We start from the raw sequence: 20,480 nt of genomic DNA on the forward strand, positions 1-20,480 counted from the left end.
CGATGGGATGTCAGTAAATCAGGTGTGTGCCGTAAGTGCGACGACAAACTGTGTCCGGCGTCTGAAGCAATATCAGCCGTGCGGTATCGGAGGTGTTTAGGGAATATTACTAGCAAGTGCGTATTGGAAATGTTTGAAATGAGCTGGTTGTGTTAAGACATGTTTGAAATGAGCCGGTTGTGTTAAGCGAAGACCAGGAAATATTGTCGTCCTTCCAAAAAGGCAATTACCAGCCTCAGTAATACGATAAGTCCAGATCATATTTTGACGTCATAACTTGTTCGATGAGGGCGAAAGGATGGAAAACATTTGCGATTGTTTTGAGGCACACACACACGCACACACGCACACACACACCACCTCGCCTGGCATGGTGAGCAATCAACTGCAAAAGTCTTTGCGGAAAGCCAAGCGATCGGCTGCGCTGCCGTGTAAATGCTGTGTCCGCTACATTACCCAATTCCCTGTCCTCCAATTAGTGTGTCTCAGGAAGTGCTAGTTGGTCCATTGAAGCGGTGTTTGCAAACCAAGCGTTGGAGAAAGTTTGGAAAAATTTCATGGCACAACAAAACGTACAGACTCCGAGGCAATTTTACCATTCAGAGAGAATGGATTAGTTTGACCCCTTCCACATACTTTGATTTATTTGTTGATTGACAATGTGCACATATATATTCCTATCAAAACATATGACATCTAGCAGAAAGCTCATTTATATTTGTCGTCTAGGAAGATCCAATAAACAAACCAAACATATACAAGGCCCAAACTGTTGTATACAACTTACACAGGCAGTTTGTGAATAATGAAAGTGTCAATTGCCATTGAAAAAGGATAAGATCCTTCCAGATTCAATTTCAATTACAATCCTGAGTGTTTCAGAGCAATGACAGAAAACATGGATTTTGAAATGCCAGCAATTGCAATTGACACCGACTGGGTGAAGAGGGTCACTCAGTCGATCATTCTCTGCCTTTTCTTCTCGCTCTCAAGTACCATGCATCTCATCGTGCGACGTTATAGTAGACAACACAGGAAGGTGCGGCAAGACCAGCATAAATAGAGATATATATGAACATACGTATATAAGTATCTTTTATACAGAGGTTTATATTGGTGCAAATGTAGATGCATGTCACCGGATGGAATCATTGTTGAGAACAATTCAAACGAATGAATGGTTAAAGCAAAAGGCTTTAACAAAAAAAGTTCTTTTTATGTTTGCAGAGGATTTCACTGCATCGGAACACACCCATATATGCACTATGAATTGTCAGAAAAAATTGCATTGATGATGGAAAAAAACAAAACAAAAAAAACCTTAGTGATTATTTCAGAATAAAGATGATGTGACCAAAGCCACCCTGTGAATTATTCGCTGCAAACGATGACTGGCAGTTGTTGCGCGTCTCTCATTGTCGGACGACATCCATCAGCCTGGGGCTTTTCGCATTGCCCCAAATCCAATCCCCTTTTCCTCCGCTATCAATTCACCCGGGGTGATTTACAGTTTCGCTATCCTCTTAAATACGTGGTGTCATTTTGGAACGGCGCTCCTTCGGCCTTAATTCTCCCGTTGTCATGGAAACAGACCTTCCATGCCGGCAAAAGAGAATGAGGAGGAGGAGGAGGAGGAGGAAGGCAAAAGCTGCCCCTGACTTTCAGGACGTGTTATTGTCTTCTCTTCTGCTGCACAATGGCTGCAGCACCCAGAAGGAGACAGTCCATTTTTTTATGGAGCAGTCTTGATGGTACTCCTGAAAATAACAGCACGCACATCTGAAGAAATTCAGATTCATTGTCTAACAACATCAAAAAGGCAAATTCCTATATTTATTGCTTTCAAAATGTTGCTAGTCCAAACTTTGTGTCCTGTAACGTGCAAACTAGCAGCGGTGCCTTCAAACACAACTGCTATGCACGCACGCACGCACGGCAACAAATCAAACGCCAGCCAGCTGACAAAAAGCCAAACCTAAATTCTCTTCACATCTTCCTGAGACAGAGAAAAGACAGAAATACAGCGCAGCATCTAATGAGGCCGATCAACAACCTCTTTATTTTGAAAAGGAACGGTTCGTCACCGTCGTAACAATGCTCCCCAAAAAACACTAAGCTGTCTTTCCTCCATCCAGTCATCCCGCCCCTGACGTATTTGTCCAATTACAAATCGGTCTTGGACACGTTCACTGCCACGTGGACAGTCAGAGCTTGTAGAAGTCTGGCTTGCAACTATCCAGGTGGAGTTTCTGTCCGACACTTTTGGCCATGTGGCAAAGCAGGATGATGCCCATAAACAGGAATCGAATACAGAACTAAATACAAGATAACTGACCAGACAACAGGGTACACGGGGCGGGGCGCAAGGAAGCCGATTGGTTAACGCTAACGAGAACAGCTGGACGCAAAGACCAAACGAGCCATAACAAAATGGTCACGAGGAAACCATGGCACAAAATGGAAACCAAATGGAGAAAAACGCAAGCCGTGACAAGCAATTGAATGGAATATTCTTGGACGAAGTGAATGGGTCGGAATTTCATTGGAAGATTGACCATCTGTGTGATGAGGTAAGAGGCACGGAGAACACTCAATTAGAAACGTCTTTTGCAGTGAAGCCAAGAAAAACATTGTGAAATAAAACCAACAGACCATTGTAGACATAGTAGAATTTAGGTTGTAAATGGAGCTGAATGTATTTCGGCCTGGACCGAAGGGAGGTGATACGTAGCGTTCCGGAAAATAACAATCGCTCCCATTTGATCGCATTTAACTCTTGCAATGCACTTGAAGTGCAAAGATGCATCAAATTGAGCCGTTGAGGACACCGGCGGGCCGAGGTCGCCGCCGACGGTGCACGCTATAACAAGTGACTGCCTGTTGTAAAAAAAAGATGTGCCTCCCTTTCATTGTCAGCAGTTTTTGGAGGAAGTTGTGCACCAATTCATCAAATGAATGCATGATGCCAGGCAACAAGTAATGTTTAAGATATGACCCCATAAAGCTGTCAACGAGTGATGTGTGCTTGTCACCGTCCGTCGCCCCCCCCACCTCGCCCGTGTTGCACTCCAGGGACCTCGTCCCGTTTCTCTGTTTCCTCCTCGCTCTATTCATTAAAAATAATTGGCTTGTGCTCAATTAAAGCCAACTGGTGCTTCTTTGATGTGCTGCGCTTTTAAGCTGCGTTCACTTGATGCGGAATCAAGGAGAATGGATTCTAATTTGTTTACTTTCACATGTAGGGCAAGCTTCATAAGATGCATTTGGGTTGCCCAATTGTTCTTTGCTAAGTGTATTTGAGCACATTTGAGAAAGACGGCAGGTAAATAAATGCAAGTGTGTTTTTGCATTTACAGAATGAAAACACAAAACGGTTGCAGAAGCCAAATTCTCTTTGATTTTCACACAGCAATGCAGCCGCGGCGGGCAGGGTCAGCAGGCAGTCCAGGATTTCCAGAAGAAGATTCTGCATCCTGCTTTGCGAACATCAGGACTGTCTCTCCTCTCCAGTCCTCCTTCCTCCTCATTCTCCTCCGGCGGCTCCATCGTCTTCCCAGGTTCTTCGAAGATTATTTTGTTGTTTTGTTTGAAGAGTTTGGAGAGCAACTGCATCGTGTTCTGTTTGTCTGTCAGTTCCTAGAACCAAAGTGAAGGATCCTGTTTATTTGGAAATCGATGATGTATTTCCTAATTGAAATATAGTCCATTCCGATGAATACAAATCTTATCTCTTATCATCAAATGATTCTTATAAATATGATTCTTCGAATATATTCATTGGATGAAATATTATTCTTAGAAATAGATTGAAATGAAATAAATTAGCGGATTAAACTGAATTCTTACAATTAGATTGTCCTCAAATCAAATTCACTTTTATTGAACAGCAAAATCATATTTCGAGAGAATTCACATTTTTTGTTGTTGCTTTGAAATAATATTTTAAGCATGTGTCAAGACAAATCATTTCAACTGTAAATTAGAACCGGCAGTGGTCTGCGCAGTTTCAAAACGTTTGCAACATAACGCGAGCGGGGACGTTGACAAGAAAGCAGACTTTGACTTAATCCAAAATCTGCCATATCGAAGCTGCAATTTCACAGATGAACGACTGTGCATATCAGAGTGACGAAAATCTGACAGGTGACTCGGATAGCACGTCAGATCTCTCGGGGGAAACGAAACTTAACAAATGAAGAGAATTCCTCTTTTTTTTTTTTTTTTTTTAATCCATCCAAAATGACACTAAATCCAGGCAGGATGTCCTTCTAAGGCCTGCTGAATTTTGTGCGAGGTGCACCGTCGCTCCCCACACTCTCCAAAAAGTTGATTTTTAGGATGATATTTTCCATAAATGTTCCATCTATATATTGAAGCCTTCTTACCTGGTTGTCTTGTATTTGTGTGAGCCATGGTCGGTCTTCGCCAAGTTGCAAGTCTTTCAGTTGCCTTTCTGGCTTCCCCACAGCAGGCAAAACCAAGCAGGAAAGTGCCACCAAGCAAAAAGTGTGCACCATCTTTCCTTGTCTTGTTGTTTCCCGTGAAGCTGTGCACCCTACCCTGGCCGGCTGACTTTAAGGTGGAGGGTATTTAAATACGGTGATGACGTTGTTAGTTTTGCAGCCATTCTCATTGACGTGTGCTGTAAAAGCAACTCATCTATGATACGGAAAAAAAAGCCCAACGCCCATGTGAATAAACCATGATGGCATGAAACTCGCAGGTGTCGTAAAATGGGATCCACAAAACTGCGTGAAGCCACGAGGCCATAAAGGTCGTGTGATCATTTGTTCCACGCGGTAAGTTTTAGTGTCAACCTCTAATGAGATTTCTGCTCTGCTTAACTTAACAGGGTTGAACTGAAGACATACTTGTCACTATTTACAATGTTTATGGTGAAGCACTAATGTGCATGACTTAACCATTATTCTTTTTGACATGCAGCATGGTCGTTATTGTTTTACTTTTGAAAATCATACAGCATTTTTTTGTGTGCTTCCTTCTGAGGTTGAAGAAATTTGGTTGGGCTTTTAGAAAAAAGTCTATACAATTTCCCAATGCATTTCACGGTCCACTGTACAGTTTTGGGTTGTAATATCACTCTTTGCCACTAGATGGCAGATATGACTGCGTTGCACCTGCACCAGGTCTCTTATACTTTGCTGTACTACATTGTGAGTGAATAATAGTCATATATGTACATTTTGAATGGTATTTTGGGGGGGGGGGGACAGGTTCGTAATGAGATGAGATAATAAGATCTTGGTTGGAGATGTTCATTTGCTGTCATTTGTGGCTTTTTTCCCCCATCTTGAAGTGTATTGCAGGAATGCACAGAATGCATGTACTGCCCTTGACAGGCTTCCACCAACTCTAATGCTAAAACAATTCGAAAGGTGTAGCATCCTCATCCGGCCCCCATAACAATTAGTTGGTAGAAGGAATGGTCCTATGATTAAGTTGGCACACTTTGGAACTGACAGCCGTGCGCTCTTAAAGCTTAGGCTTTAATTCACCATGGCACCTGTCGGGAGAGCATCTGCTTAGTATGACACTTCTTGTTCATGTCAAGGTGCAGTTTTAGGTTGCAGTGAAGACTGCTGGGAAGTAGGGAAATCCAACATTTCAGACTGGAAAAAACAAAAGAAGCTTTTCACGCATTTATCAAGGGGCAGGTTTTGAAACTCCCCCTTCAGCTGCTCTTTGTTATGCGCAAACTTACGTAACGTGACTTTTTCTTCTTTTTGACTGCCACCGATCAATTGCAAGGGATACCCTTTGTGCCAACTGTGTTTTGGGCATGCTGTTGCTTTCAGTGTAAACTATGGCAGGGGAGTCCATCGATTGATCCCGGTGCCAGATATGGGGAAGCGGGTTTGAATCACTCACTGCTCCTTGCGGAGGGTCGGGGGGTTGCTCTGAGGATCGTTTTCGGGGTGAGTAGAGCAGAAACACACAGTGATGAACAACGATACTCAATCTGTGACCAGACAGACATTGCTTCTTTTTGTCTTTTACTTGTGGAAAAGCACGAGCATTTGGCACTATTTGCTAGGTTACGCACATGAAGTCCAACATGCAGGCATATTTACAAAAATAGCTTTTAAAGTGAGGGCGTTGATGAGTTCAAGTTTGGATGTGAACTACGCAGGAATTCTCAAGCAAGAGCATGTCATTCACGTTTACAGCCAGTGCAATGAATGAGTCATCATTTCCACGACAAGCCAATTCCTGGGGCAGCTTGGGTGCTGCCGTATTATTTATTGGGACTCTGCCTTTCATTGAAGGATTTTAGTAGTCGTGCAATAACTGCTTTATTTCATTCTCTTCGATTATTTTTTTTTGGTCCATTAATGAGATATTTAAGGCTACATTTTTGTGTTTGTTAAGGAAGAATATGTGAAAACATGATAATGCATAGTATGATCATGAAAATAACTGTGGCCTTAACACAAAGTATGAATAATGTTAGGTTTAATTGTACATCATACAGAGAACAAAATGTTTCTTCAGACCAACATTTTCTGTTTGTGAGCACTTCTTTGCCAAGTTACCAATCCACCTCACAGATGTGCTATTTCAAGATGCTGGTTAGACAGCATGATTATTACGCAGATGTACTTTAGGTAAATGACAACTGTTTCAATCAATACTGATTGATTTTCTGATCTAACCTTCCCAAAACTATAAAAATGCACCTTTTCGGGCCGCCTCTCATTGCCTGCAGTCCAAGGCACATTTGCGCAATGAAGATGATGGACTGCATGAGGTAAATTGTACTTTAACTCCCACCGCCCATATACTACGAAAAGGCCCCGCCCCTTGCATGCTGTGAACGCAAACAAACTTTGAGCATGTCCAGTCGAGGTCTCGTCGTCACTCGTCAAGATTTCATTTGATGTCATGAAGAGGTGTAATCATTTTGAGCCTAACTGTAGCCCGACACGCTGCTTCCTGGGGCGGGCCAAATGAAGCTAAACATTGTCACCAGAGCATGGTGAAGTGCACTCAAAAGTATTTGTACATCCGTCACATTTTTCAGGTTGCTACTACTACTTGCGGCAAACCCGACAGCGACCAATTATGTTTTCTCGTGAAGGTCCTTTCACCGTCTGGGGAATGGGTTTACTGTAGAAACAAACACACACAAAAAGCATGAAGGATCCGATGTACAAGTAGTTGAGAATTTCATCCATATTTCAAATGTACCTAAACATGTCAGGGTGGACGGATGCCAGCCAGTAGCTGTACGAATCAGGGTAGTAGTTGCACGTCCCCCTGCCGTGACACTCTATGAATGGCACTTGGCGGAAATGTTCAAGGCACGAGCCAGGAGACACTAGAGGTTGGGAAGAGCCTTCTGCACCAGCACCTGTTTGCTTCAATGCCCAAAGGAGACAGACAGACAGACAGTCAGTCAGTCAGTCAGTCAGTCAGTCGCATTGAGCACTGAGAATGCCAAACATGAGGGAGGGACACCCTTAGTGATGAACTGTTACCATGACAAATGAATATCCACTCCAGAGGGACTCCCAGCCTCTGGGACATTCTGGTAGCAGAGTTGTCTGACTGTGGACCGCTATGACATTCGAGCTAGTTTCACACACGGCGCACCTATTCGACAACAGAAACAAAATTGCTGAGAAGCCGGTGGACGTAGATAGGACGCATGCTCAATGACTAAACCCACGTCCACGAAAGACAGCAACCTTTACAATCACATGACCAACCAGTTGCATATTCACGGACAAAAATCCCACCTGCTGATGTGGGAGGAGAGCTGCTCGCCTGTCAAGGCAACCATGGAGGGAAGCATGGGCGCATCAGTGGACAGCCAGTAGGAGTAGTCGTTACGAGAAGCGTAGCGGCAGTTTGTCTCCGTGTCGCAAAAGAGGAAGGGCATGGGGGAGAATCGAGGCAGACAGCTTCCCGAGGTGCCTGACGTTCGGTTGGAAATGGTTCATCAAAGGATCAAACGGAAGGCTTCTGGGACTTGAAGAGTTCTCTTACCAAGGTCTTGACCATGAGCTCGTTCATTTCCGTTGATGAAGAGGAAGGAGTAGCCAACGTAAATAAGGGTGGTGCCTTCAGGGCACCTAGGCACCTGAGTACTCTGACTATGTCGCGCAATCAGGAAACTGGTCACATAGCCATAGCCACTTTCCCCTTGTACTCCCTTTTGGCCCTTGTTGCCTGGATCTCCAGAGCTGCCCGGTTGACCTGAAAAGGGAACCAGAAAAATATTACTTGATTTGTCTCTTTTAATACGTCACCAAGTGCAATCAACGTGATATGATTTTCTGCATTTTATACCAACAAGTACACTCCTGCACACACCTGGCAAACCTGATGCTCCTTTGTCTCCCTTGTGCCCAGTAAATCCAGATGGCCCCACCGGGCTGGAACCTTGGACTCCTTTAATACCCGGGAGACCTTTTAAACACAATATATTAAGTTGCAACAATTTACCAAGCGTGCATGGTTTAAAGAGAGTTTAAGCTTTGGACCTGTTTGGCCTGGTGGTCCCACTGGTCCAGTGTTCCCAGGGGGCCCAGGGTTGCCAGGAGAACCATGTAAGCCTGGGGGTCCTGGTTCATATATTACCCTGCCATATCCTGGTTCACCTTTGATGCCTGATGGGAAAAAAAAAAAGAGAATAGAATGGTGATGTAGAGTCTAAACTTTGCATCTCAATGAGTGTACTCACCAGGTTGTCCTGGAAAACCCTTTGACCCAGGTGGACCAGGTGGGCCGGGTAAATTTCCGTGGTCTCCCTTGTCACCTGTAAAATATTCAATGAGGGCTACTGCCACTTTTTGAATGATATACGTACATATAGTTAAAACTCTTACCTGGGTACCCATTGTTTCCAGTGGGACCAGAGTCACCTCTTGGTCCTGGATTTCCAGGTGTGCCTCTTGGACCCTGACAAAGTAAATTAGTCAAAACCTCCTCATATCAAAACAGGACTCCAATGCCATACAAATCACATACAGGTGGACCAGGATTGCCTGGATCTCCTAGCGGTCCAGTGTGACCTGGTCTCCCTGTCGGGCCTGGGTCTCCTCTGTTCCCTTTCAGTCCTTGTCCAGGAGGGCCTGGAGGTCCAGGTGGACCTGGATAACCTTTGATCAACAAAAGCCGAGTTTGATGATGTGTGACAAAAGATAGGAGTCATTTTAATTGTGAAGAAATGCTCTCACCTGGCCTACCCGCATGGCCATCGAGTCCACGGTCTCCTTTAGCCCCGGGGTAACATGCCCCATCTCCTCCCGGTGGTCCTCTGGGGCCTGAGACCCCATATGATCCAGGAGGTCCTCTGTCTCCTCTTAATCCGGGAATTGCTAGACCAGGTGGGCCAGGCAAACCAAGATTGCCAGAAAGACCTACAGAACAGGAAGATGAGCTTTCGAATCCAACTGTCATGTATGTACCCATTTACCTAATCAAGTTACACTTTCTCTGCTTATTCCGTACCTCTTTTTAGATCATACGTATATTCCAAGAAGTAAACTGAGATATTTTGAAGTCAGAGGCTCACCTGGCTGACCTGGGTCACCACGTGAACCAGGTGGTCCCTCGATCACAACTGTATACGAGGAAGAATCGGAACATTTTAATTGGACGCAACACAGAAAATATAATTTGCGTTTCAATGCATGTCAAAATACAGCATTGTCTAAGAAATAGACATTGACAATTTGCTGTCTCTCACTTGTATCTCCTTTCTCTCCTGGTGGTCCAGGGATGCCATCCTGTCCCTGATTGCCTTTGGGACCTTGAGGCCCAAAACCTCCTGGTGGGCCTTGGGTACCTGAAAACCATCAAAAGCAAAAGATAATATTGAATGTAATGCAGACTCATTTTGTTGCATTCTTCTCTATTAAGACATTTCAATGGACTTTGCCTGGTGGTCCATTGGGTCCTCGCCATCCGTTGCTTCCCTGAGGTCCATCTGAACCTCTTGGTCCTTGATATCCAGGTGAACCTGGAACAATAGGATTGGGAAAAATAAGGTAGATCCGACCCTCGTGGGGACAAAGCGGTACAGAAAACGGACGGATGGATATTAGAAGACATAAAGGCGTATAATATAAATTGCCAGACCATTTTGTCCTTTGGGTCCTGGTTCCCCTTTGAGTCCATTAAATCCTGGTAAACCATGTTCTCCAACAATACCAGGCTGTCCTTTTGCACCCTTCATTGTGTGTGTGTTGCTTAATCCTGGTTCCCCCTGAAGAAAATTAACATTATTTGTTTTATTGAGATGTACATTTGATTCCGGACAAATAGTCTAACGTCTTATTTTTTCACCTTTTGTCCCATCGGTCCAGGTGGGCCATACCCCTCATAGTTTGGTTCTCCTTTTTCTCCTTTGTACCCCCATGGACCTGGAGCCCCAATTGTGCCAGGCTCTCCAGAGACTCCCTGATCTCCTTTTAGTCCCTTTAATCCTATTTGAGCATTACAGTATATTAACAACAGTACAGATCTAATTCCAGACACTGAGTTTACAAATGAATTTACTATTAGATGCACCTGATTAGGTATTAAATGAAAGCATACATTTTATACATACAGTTTATACTTACCAGGATTGCCTTGGAGGCCTGGATCTCCTGGTATCCCGGGGGGGCCAGGTACTCCTTTCAAGAATGCTGGAATACCTGGGTCACCTGGTGGACCTGGACGTAACGCATATCATTCTCAAAATTAGTATTGTAGTCACGTTTGTATGCATTGAATAGGGGGTGGGGAAATGCACCTCTTCCCCCAGGCCTCCCTGGTGCTCCAGTATTTCCCCTTGGTCCTTTTGTTCCAATACTTCCAGTATCTCCCCAGGGACCAACTTCTCCAGGTTCACCTGGTGCAGTGCAGTTACAGCAGAATTATTTACTGTGCATGGAATCATCAAATGTCACATCATTTCATACAGTAAATTGGTGAATGAAGTCACCTGGTAGGCCAGGGTCTCCTGGGGGGCCAGTAAGTTCTATAGGTTGTGGCGATGGAGCTCCCGGGGGACCGCTGGGTCCTGGGTCCCCAGTCATTCCTGGAGGGCCCCAGGAACCTTTGTTTCCAGCTCGACCAGGGTCACCTGTAAACAATGCATCAAAAATGATTCCATGCAGGTCGCATGAGTGCCGTCTTTATATGTCCCTCGTGATGATTTCAACTCGGATTAAGAAGCCAGGTCAAGCTGTTTGTGAAGTCAAGTGAAGTTCATTTGTATACCAATTTGCCCTGGTTGTCCTATAATTCCAGGCAATCCTTGTGGTCCGTATCCTGGTAATCCATCTGGTCCAGGATCTCCTCTCACTCCTGAGAAAACCCAAGTAGATTAAAAACAATCAAAACTAAGTTTTCATAGTGGTTTGTGATGTTGGTGTAAAATATCACCATACCCATTTGGCCCGGTAGGCCATTTTGTCCCTTAACTCCTTTGAGTCCAGTCACCCCTGGAGGACCTGGTGCCGATGGCCCGGGATGACCCGGTTCACCTGGAGGGCCAGGTTTACCAAACCCAGGGAATCCTCTGTTTCCCTTTTCACCAGGCAGCCCATCCGGTCCTAGGACAGGGAAGGTAAAGCCATTTAACAAAATGGTGATCAGGTGAACACAGAAGTATTGTAAAGATACTATAAAGAAGAAAAAAAAAACTGCAACTTGTGAGCTGGTTTTTTTGGGAGGAGGACACTTACCTGGCAGTCCCGGATTGCCATCTAGTCCTGGTGGCCCCGCTGGTCCAGGAAGAGGCTCACATGAGCCTTTACTACCTTTTGGTCCCCCTGGGCCAATATATCCTTTATTTCCTAAACATAACATGGAAACAGCAGATAATGAATGGAGGAATTGATTTGATTGATTTCAACCTCCTCTTTATATGGAAGAGTCTGAGACAACCTTTTTCTCCCGATGACCCTGGATTTCCTGGTAATCCCGGATTCCCTGGTGAGCCAGGTATTCCAGGATCTCCTCCAGGCCCTTGAGCACCATCATTTCCAGGAAGGCCTGGTGGGCCTCTAGGTCCTGGCAGTCCATAACCACCATCACCCTGAACATGACATTAGAAAGAAAACCGAGCCTTTGTTTGCAATGTGTTAACACAGTCTACAGTATTTGTGCAGTTTTAAGATTGCCTTTGTTATTGACCTTCACTCCTGGACGACCAGGAAGGCCTTGTCGACCTGGCAGACCAGGAGGGCCGATACTCGGGAGACCTGGGATTCCCGGCGACCCCTTGTCACCTGTATAACACACGCATACCTTGAGTTCTTTAGTTTGTGTTGTAGCCCAAGTCATGGCTATAATGTTACAATTTCGGGGCGTGTAAACAACCTTTCTCTCCTGGGAACCCTGGTGGTCCAGAATATGCTTCATCTGCTCTTTCCCCTTTCTGTCCTGGGAAGCCAGGCCTGCCTATGAAACCTGGAGTGCCTGGAACACCTGGAAAAAGGTTTGTTTAAGAGTGAATGACACTTTCATCAGTTCGTGCGTATTCCTGGATACATTACCTGGCCTTCCTGGTAATCCTTCTTGACCTTTAAACCCAGGTGGTCCAGGAAGGCCTTTTGCGTGAATGAAGCCTGGTTCTCCTTTCTGGCCTACCATGGTAGGATAAGAGAGGAGATCTGATAAGCATGTCTACTTGTCTTTTGGGTTTCTGCATTCATATCCAAATGTTTATGCACCTGGAAATCCAGGTGACCCAGGGAACCCAGGTACCCCCAAATTGCCCTCGGTTCCTGGAGGTCCAGCAGGCCCATACCCCTCTGCTCCAGGGTATCCTTGTGGTCCTGGTCTCCCCGAAAGCCCTGGTGGACCTGGAAAACCTTTTGCTCCCTCTCTACTAAACTAAAGCGTAGATAAAGAAGAAATAATGTGATTGATCGGTTGGCACTTTTTAAATTTCGTTGTACATGTGTGACAATGACAATGAAGATTAAAGATTAAGATTAAAGTCCCAATGATCGTCACACACACACCTGGGTGTGGTGAAATTTGTCCTCTGCATTTAACCCATCCCCGTGTGATTTTAATCCATCCCCTGGGGGAGAGGGGAGCAGTGAGCAGCAGCGGTGTCGCGCTCGGGAATCAGTTGGTGATCTAACCCCCCAATTCCAACCCTTAATGCTGAGTGCCAAGCAGGGAGGCAATGGGTCCCATTTTTATAGTCTTTGGTATGACCCGGCCGGGGTTTGAACCCACAACCTTCCAGTCTCAGGGCGGACACTCTACCACTAGGCCACTGAGATCTATTCTATTCTATTCTGTTCTATTCTTCTATTGAAATTGATTGCTCAGGTTATTTTTCGTTAAAAACAAACTGGAAAGATTTCCACGGCCAAATGTTCTCACCGAATCCCCTGGAGGGCCCTGGACACCTTTGAGACCTCGCAGTCCTGGAGACCCAGGGTGGCCATCGTTTCCAGGCCTGCCAATATGTCCCGTGTCTCCTTTCTCCCCTTTTTCTCCTGGTCTGAATTCAGAAAACGGCTCTCCCTTTTGTCCAGGGAAGCCTGGTACACCTGGTATACCAATAGAACCCTTGGCAGAGGAATGACTATGTTAACATAAAAAAAAGAAATTTAATCCTTTTTTTCCAGATACAACTTTTCTTACCGGACTTCCAGGCAAGCCCCGACTTCCTGGGAAACCCGAGTCACCTTTAGCTCCCGGTCCTTGATTAAATCCTGAAGAGTGTACATGTAGGAATATGAGCATTTCTGCAGGATTAGCATCTATATTCAAGTTTTGGCTGGAGATGGCATACTAAGCAATTCATCGATGAACTGTAGTAGGATTTGATTGCTTGTATTTCATTGATTGAGGTGAAATCGAGGACATGGTTTGGCTGCAATTGTCAGATTTAGTATCAACTCGTTTTCACTCTAAAGAAGAACAACAGTCAAAGGCACATCTGTGCGATGGCAATTCCAACTCCAAAATGTCGTGTTCAAACTCGTTTCAAAATAATCAAATGAATATGAATACTCATTTGAAAATAATGAAATGAATAAGTGATATCTAATTTTATTTTTGATCAAACCTTTGAGCCGAGCGATTTCATGCTACTACTTCCTTTTGACGATGATTCGATACTCTTACCTGGTAATCCTCGCAGACCTGGCCGACCTGGTGGGCCTGGTACGCCTTTCCTCACACAATCAACGCAGGGCTCGCCTTTATCCCCTGTTTAAAGCAGCCACGGGAATGATTTGAAAGGTTTGTTTTTGAATGTTAATTGACTTCAAAATGTTCCGACTATTGTGAACTGTCCTGGCACATACGTAAACTGCCATTGGTTATACATACGTAGGTGGCCATCAGCAAATCAATTCAACAAATAGCATTTTCAACAGGGTTTCTGCCCACCTTTCATTCCATACATCCCGTCGTATCCTCCTGGCCCGGGCATACCCTTGACACCCTTCATTCCCGACTGCCCTTTGAGAATTGTCTTTTCTTCAAGAAACAACAAGAATTCTTAACCCATAAAAGCATTGTTCAATAGTCCAGTTCAGAGTGACACCTTTCCAACCTGGTTATCACTAACTTAACAAACAGTGCACAGAATTGTAGCGACATTGAGCATTTTCAAAACATCTGCACGCACAGACCTTTGTCTTCAGGTAGTCCAGGTGGGCCTTGATCACCTGGAAGTCCTGGTTCACCAGGATCTCCTTCTGGACCAGAAGGGCCTGGATAATTATCACCCGGGTCACCAGGAGCTCCCTTGGGACCCGGAGAACCATCAGGACCTGGTGGCCCTTGTCGATCAGATGAACCTCCTGTATAAAAAGTTGAGTGGCTGCTGATTAGGAATGTTTACGTGTGTTTTGGAACACAGCCCTTAAGTGTGAGTGCAAAAGGCAGCTCTACAATATTTTCACTTCCTGTAGGCAGGTGTCCCACTACTATTGTAAACTTGGTTAAGGGGTAAACACCTGGCGGTCCATCAGGTCCAGGAAATCCCACATTGCCTGGGAAGAGAAGAAAAGAAATGAAAAGAAATCAGAAAAAGCTTTCATAGCAAGTTTGCAGTTACATTACTGTACCGTATGGTCATTCACCTTGGCGTCCAGTACGTCCCGGTTGGCCTGGATCACCTGATTCTCCCATGTATCCTTTCAGCAGGACATCCACGGGTCCCACTATCTGCAAAGAAATAATCCTTTTAAAAAAAACAGCCCGCAGCTCCCATTAGTTCTTGGTGAACCTTAAAGGGGCCATCCATATTATGGGAAATGAAGTTTTTAATGACTTCTATACAAACAGTTGGGTCTTTGGGAAGCATGGAGTGTGAAATGAAGCAACCGAGTCCAATCTTTTATCTGCCTCTGTGAGAGCGGGGCTTATTTACATAATAGCCGTCTGACAATTAGTTTCTCTGCCCATGACCTGATTGGCTAGGCTGGCTGAAGATACGGAGCCACAGTGGCCACAGGGCTTCGAATAACCGCAGTATATTGTCATTTGACAACACTTGGGAACTGTTTGAAATGGGGACTACAATGGGGACTCCTTCCAAGACATACTATAAATGAGAAGGATGCAATTACCGTTGTTTCCCCAGGTTGACCAGGTTGACCTCGATCGCCCTTAGCACCCTAAAATGACAGAGAGATGTGATCGACTTGAATCAACCACATGGCAACCCATCAACAATTCCAATGACATTACAGGGAAAAGAAGCGATTACTGACCGTCCCTCCCGTTTCCCCTGGATATCCTGGCGCACCTCTGGGACCAGGCCTTCCCTAAACACACCCAATATGTTCTAATCAACGCAATAACACCACTCTGTGCAAATAGCATCCCTACCATAAATCCTGCTGGTCCAGGTCCACCATCCTTCCCCAGCTTTCCCTGCAAGGACAATTAAGTCCAGTGAGGACATTGAGTCCATGCATTCAATCAGTTCCGTACCCTTTGTTTGCTCGAACGACGACACGGCGTCGCCGGCGGGCATTCATTTCTTTTCCCATTAAAGTTCTTTGGGTCCGGACACATTACATGCCAGTCATCATAAACGCAGTAACCGCTTGCGACTGGGGAGAACCTCTGTTGCATTATTCACAGAGGCTGCCGTGCAGGAGCGGCAAGGGCTCAACAGTATTGCTGTCAACACATTCTTGCTCATATTGGCAAAGGTGACAGACACCCTTCAAAGACGTCAAATTATTTCAGTCTAATGGTCGGTCGTTCCATGACACGTGACATGAAACGTCCTTACACAGCCCATTTACTTTATTGCTGCACACTACTGCCCTCTGTTGTCCTGTTTTTAAATGAAATATTGGACCGCATATTCATATAGAAATGTAGATACGTGCATAAAAAGAGATGCCAAAAAAAAAGAGCTATACTGTACATATTGTATACCTCTGGACCCACTTGACCTTTATCTCCCTTTGCTCCTTTTGTGTGGTAGCCATCACCAGGGTCTCCCTGAGAAAATATCATTCAGGGAATGGATGAATGAATGAATGAATATCGAGACCACTACACCGATTTAGATAGGTATCTAGAAGAACTTACTTGAGGACCTTTGCAACCTTTTTCTCCGGTATCCCCTGGGTCTCCTTTTGCTCTCTGACAACCAAGTCACATTCATACCTTATTGCCTTATTTTTGTAGTTCCGCAACCAACGTGCAATAAATAACGCACAAGTAAATCATGTGCAGTTGACTTACTCACCTTTAACACGAGACTCTCAGTGAAAAACTCCCTGATGCGACCTGGTGATCCAGGTGGGCCTGGAGGGCCTTGTCTCCCCTAAATTAAAAGATGAATATGACTTATTAATGGCAAATGCAACCAATGAGATTTGATTCAAACAAATCAGAACGTTTTGAAGTTCATGATGCTTTTAATGCCCTCTTTAAGTGTTGGGCAACTCAAATGATGATGAATCTGCAAGTAGGCAAGGGCCTACTGTAATGGAGGCCTTTTTGTTTCTTTTTTTGCAATATTTTTAGTGACATCACTTGAGGGGTAGCCGTTTGCTCACCCGTGTTCGGCGTTATGACATCTATTACTAGTATCTATTTCAAAATATATTACCTTTGGTCCAGCTGGTCCTGGAATACCTATGCCTCCTTGACCCTAAAATATAAATGTATATATATATATATATTTTAAAAAAGGCTCAAGAGTCACAGATAAAGCCTTTTTGGGCACAAATATTCAATATGACCTTCGACCCTGGAAGCCCTGCAGGGCCTGGAAGCCCCTGTTAAAAAAAAAAAAAAAAAGTCATCGATTCAAATTGACAGTTTGTGATGTTTTAATCTTGCACAGTGTAACCATTTGACTCACATCAGGTCCGTGTGATCCCGAGTCTCCCTGTGGCCCAGGTATTCCCTGGAAACCTGGCGCTCCCTAAAATATTGATCCCAGACAGAAATAGGCATCCATTATAATATATAATATATATATAATAGTAACATCTCCTCAAATTGTTCATACTGTCATTTTATGTCTGTACCCTTGAATGTTGTTAAATTGGAACGTTTTCTTGTTGTATAAGGAAAACATTTACCGGTACTCCTGTTCTCCCTGGAAGTCCTGGTGGCCCCGGAATTGCCCCAACTGACACTGCAGACTGACCCTGCAGAAATGCCCAAAAGGTTGTTCAAATGTTTTTTTTTTCGCCCACGTTTTTATTAAACCTATACAAAATAATACAAGATTAGGTGTAATATAAAGAAAGAAAAAAATAAATAAACAGGCAGCAGTAGGCTTCCTTCTTAATATGGTCGGTCCTTCAGATGTGATTGAAAGGGCAATTCAGGTACAGTAGTAGTAGCAGCAGCAGCAGCAGCAGCAGCAAATTTCAAAGCTAATATTGAAGCAAGCTATCGGTCCCACTCGAATGTGTTCCAAAATTAGCTCGGGGACCTCGGGGAGGCTCACCTGTTTGTGCCGCGTCATGTTATTATAATTTCCATCTTTTCTTTTTTTTTTTTTTTTTTTTTTTTTTTTTTTGGTACATCAGGCAGGATCCTGCCAAGAAACTTCCAAAAGGGCAGTCCTGGGCACTTTTACTCTTTTCCGACCTAAATAAACACTTGTAGAAAAAGTGCTTAGCAACTGACCTCAGCTGGCGCAGCGTGTATTTTATTACCTTTGGTCCAGGAGGACCCGGAGGACCCTGTGAATTAAAAACGAGGAGTCAAGTTTCAATATTAGATACAGGCTTTGATGGCAGTCTTAAAGTAACTATGGTGTCATGGAAAACCCATGATACACTGAGACCTCTTTAGTCGGACAATGCAGAATTTGGCGCTCATTTTGCTGCTTGCGATACATTGTGACAATGAAATGATTATGTTAATTGATATTCTATCAATCAAAAGTACTAGTGATATTGATACTTGGCATCAGTATTGGTGGGTGAGTGCCGGTATCGGTGTGAGGAAAAGAAAAAAAAAAAAGTCTGCTCCAACATTGCGTCGTTATAAGACTGTTTTGTTGCAGGCTGGCTGCGTAGATTTTGGGTTGGGCACGGGATGGCAGCACACAATTGTTTTACACTGTGCAGATTTGAAAGAAGATAAAAGCAGGAAGTAGGAGGTAGACCAACTCAACAAGGTCAGCCTAGCCTGCGCTGAAAAGGATGCAATCCTCTGTAGTCTTGCTTTTGATGTTCACCAAAAAGCAAAAGCTATAGAGTCATTTCATCAAATAGATCAGGGCAAAACTATTGTGACATGGTTAGTTCAAATGGTTAGTTTACAAAAATGTATCTACTGTAAACAAATGCTGAGGACATTGTTCGACTTCAGAGGTATCTCAACTCTATAAATTGCGTTGTCATCTTACAGGGAGTCCATCAAGTCCAGGGACACCATTAGCACCAGGAAATCCATCTTCTCCCTAAAACAAACATATTTTCAAATGCTTTCACGTGCCAGCCACTCTTTAGCTTTGTTCACCCAGAACAGAGATAGAGACACTGGTCACAGAAAGGCAAAGCATTCACCTAGTCCATTTGTTTTTCCAGCTCCTTGTTAAAGACAAGCAAGTTGTACAAAACAGTGATCAGTGAATCTTAGGTTCATCTGACAATCAAAATGACGGTGCATTTTTGGTTCATCCAGAAATGTCAGCCAAATATCCTGAAATGAGCGTATGAAATTTGTCACAAAATTCAATGGAAACAACTTGAAGCTTAAAGAAAACACTAGACTCGAGTGAGTTTCATTTTCCTTGTCAGAGAAACCATCCCATGGTGCTACGTGAACACTTCCTCACATCTGTTCCATTGCACCCTGGAGCCCCCGATTCCCCAGGTGGGCCCTGCAGACCCGGAATGCCCTATGAATGAAGAAACAAACGCATTAACGCCCAATCTATCTGAGGACAAACGCAGCACAACACTTGGGGTCAATAAACACGAGTTGTAGTGCACCGGTAAACCGTGCGAGCCTGCGAATCCCTCTTTGCCTTCGGGACCCTGTAAGACATACAGTCATCGGACTTAGTCCAACCTTACATGTCCAGTAAACAGAAACAAGGCTGTCTTTTATTTTCTTACCGGGTCTCCTACGAGGCCAACGGGCCCATCGGGCCCAGTGTTGCCCTGCAGAACACAATAACCGTTGCTACTCTGCTCTTAACGTAGGATTACAGTGATCCCAAATTGCTAGGAACGAAATGTACCTTTAGTCCGTTTGGCCCAGCGTGACCTTTTATTCCCCTGTGGCCTTCTGGTCCTGGAGGGCCGAGACTTCCTGGAAGACCCCTGTCTCCCTGTGTGGGATCGTTTGGGAAATTCAATAACGAATTTACTCCAACGCTTTTCAGTCCAGAGAGCGAGCATCCGTGCCTTTCATCCAAGCGTTATAGAAATGAGATGAATGGATCCAAATGAGAAAAAGAATCTGGTCTCTCGTGATGAGGTAAAAAAAAGAAAAGAGAAATGTAATAAGCAGCTACTCTACCAGCTGTGGGCGGGATAGAATATGGATTATTCTTCTACTGATTTTATTCATTTATGTCTGCTCCTGAGTACAAATAAACACTATGAAATGCTCCCAGTAACAGCTGCAGTTCTTAAAAGTGAACTTTAGTTTGTACTGTATATGGCTCCATCTGGTCCCTCTTGATAAGGTAGCAAACAAGGATGTTGAGAAGCTAATTCCTGTTTGTGTACGTGTGTGTGTGTGTGTGTGTGTGTGTGTGTGTGTATTGCATAGCTTTAAACATGCTTAAGATGTAAAAAAAAAAAGTGATTACTTTTAACCCCTTTTTTTTCGGTTTTAGTCCTTGGAAATGTCATGGCTCCAAGCCTGTGTTTATCAAATGTCTGTTATCAACATCAGTAACTTACCATGCACCTATGACCCACATGAAATAATGTAATGCTTCACTCACCCTGTTGCCTTTGACTCCTTCACAGTGACATGGTGACTTTCCCCTGCACACGCACTGAAACACACCAAATATACAGTCGTCAGTCCAGTGTCACACT

General features: G+C 44.3%; 1 protein-coding gene and 1 long non-coding RNA gene across 2 annotated transcripts; both read right to left on the reverse strand.

The window, feature by feature from the left end:
• Positions 1 to 3,374: 3,374 nt before the first annotated feature.
• On the reverse strand, positions 3,375 to 4,560 carry LOC119137101. Its single transcript, XR_005100862.1, has 2 exons — positions 4,386 to 4,560; positions 3,375 to 3,636 (listed from the first exon to the last, which is right to left on the reverse strand). It is a non-coding gene; the product is annotated as an uncharacterized LOC119137101 (long non-coding RNA).
• A 1,897-nt stretch (positions 4,561 to 6,457) lies between these two features.
• On the reverse strand, positions 6,458 to 13,557 carry LOC119137488 (collagen alpha-3(IV) chain-like; the record flags this gene model as incomplete). The annotated part of the gene is made up of 19 exons (XM_037276819.1): positions 6,458 to 7,128; positions 7,210 to 7,379; positions 7,500 to 7,614; positions 7,761 to 7,938; positions 8,011 to 8,220; positions 8,338 to 8,433; positions 8,508 to 8,633; positions 9,204 to 9,386; positions 9,542 to 9,589; positions 9,716 to 9,814; positions 9,931 to 9,988; positions 10,593 to 10,646; positions 10,766 to 10,864; positions 11,469 to 11,570; positions 11,905 to 12,055; positions 12,160 to 12,248; positions 12,516 to 12,605; positions 12,693 to 12,855; positions 13,325 to 13,557. Coding segments are annotated over 19 exons (2,340 nt in total), but the record flags the coding sequence as incomplete, so codon positions are not given.
• Positions 13,558 to 20,480: the final 6,923 nt, after the last annotated feature.

Source organism: Syngnathus acus, chromosome 17 (assembly GCF_901709675.1).
Source record: "Syngnathus acus chromosome 17, fSynAcu1.2, whole genome shotgun sequence".
Lineage (NCBI taxonomy): Eukaryota > Metazoa > Chordata > Actinopteri > Syngnathiformes > Syngnathidae > Syngnathus > Syngnathus acus.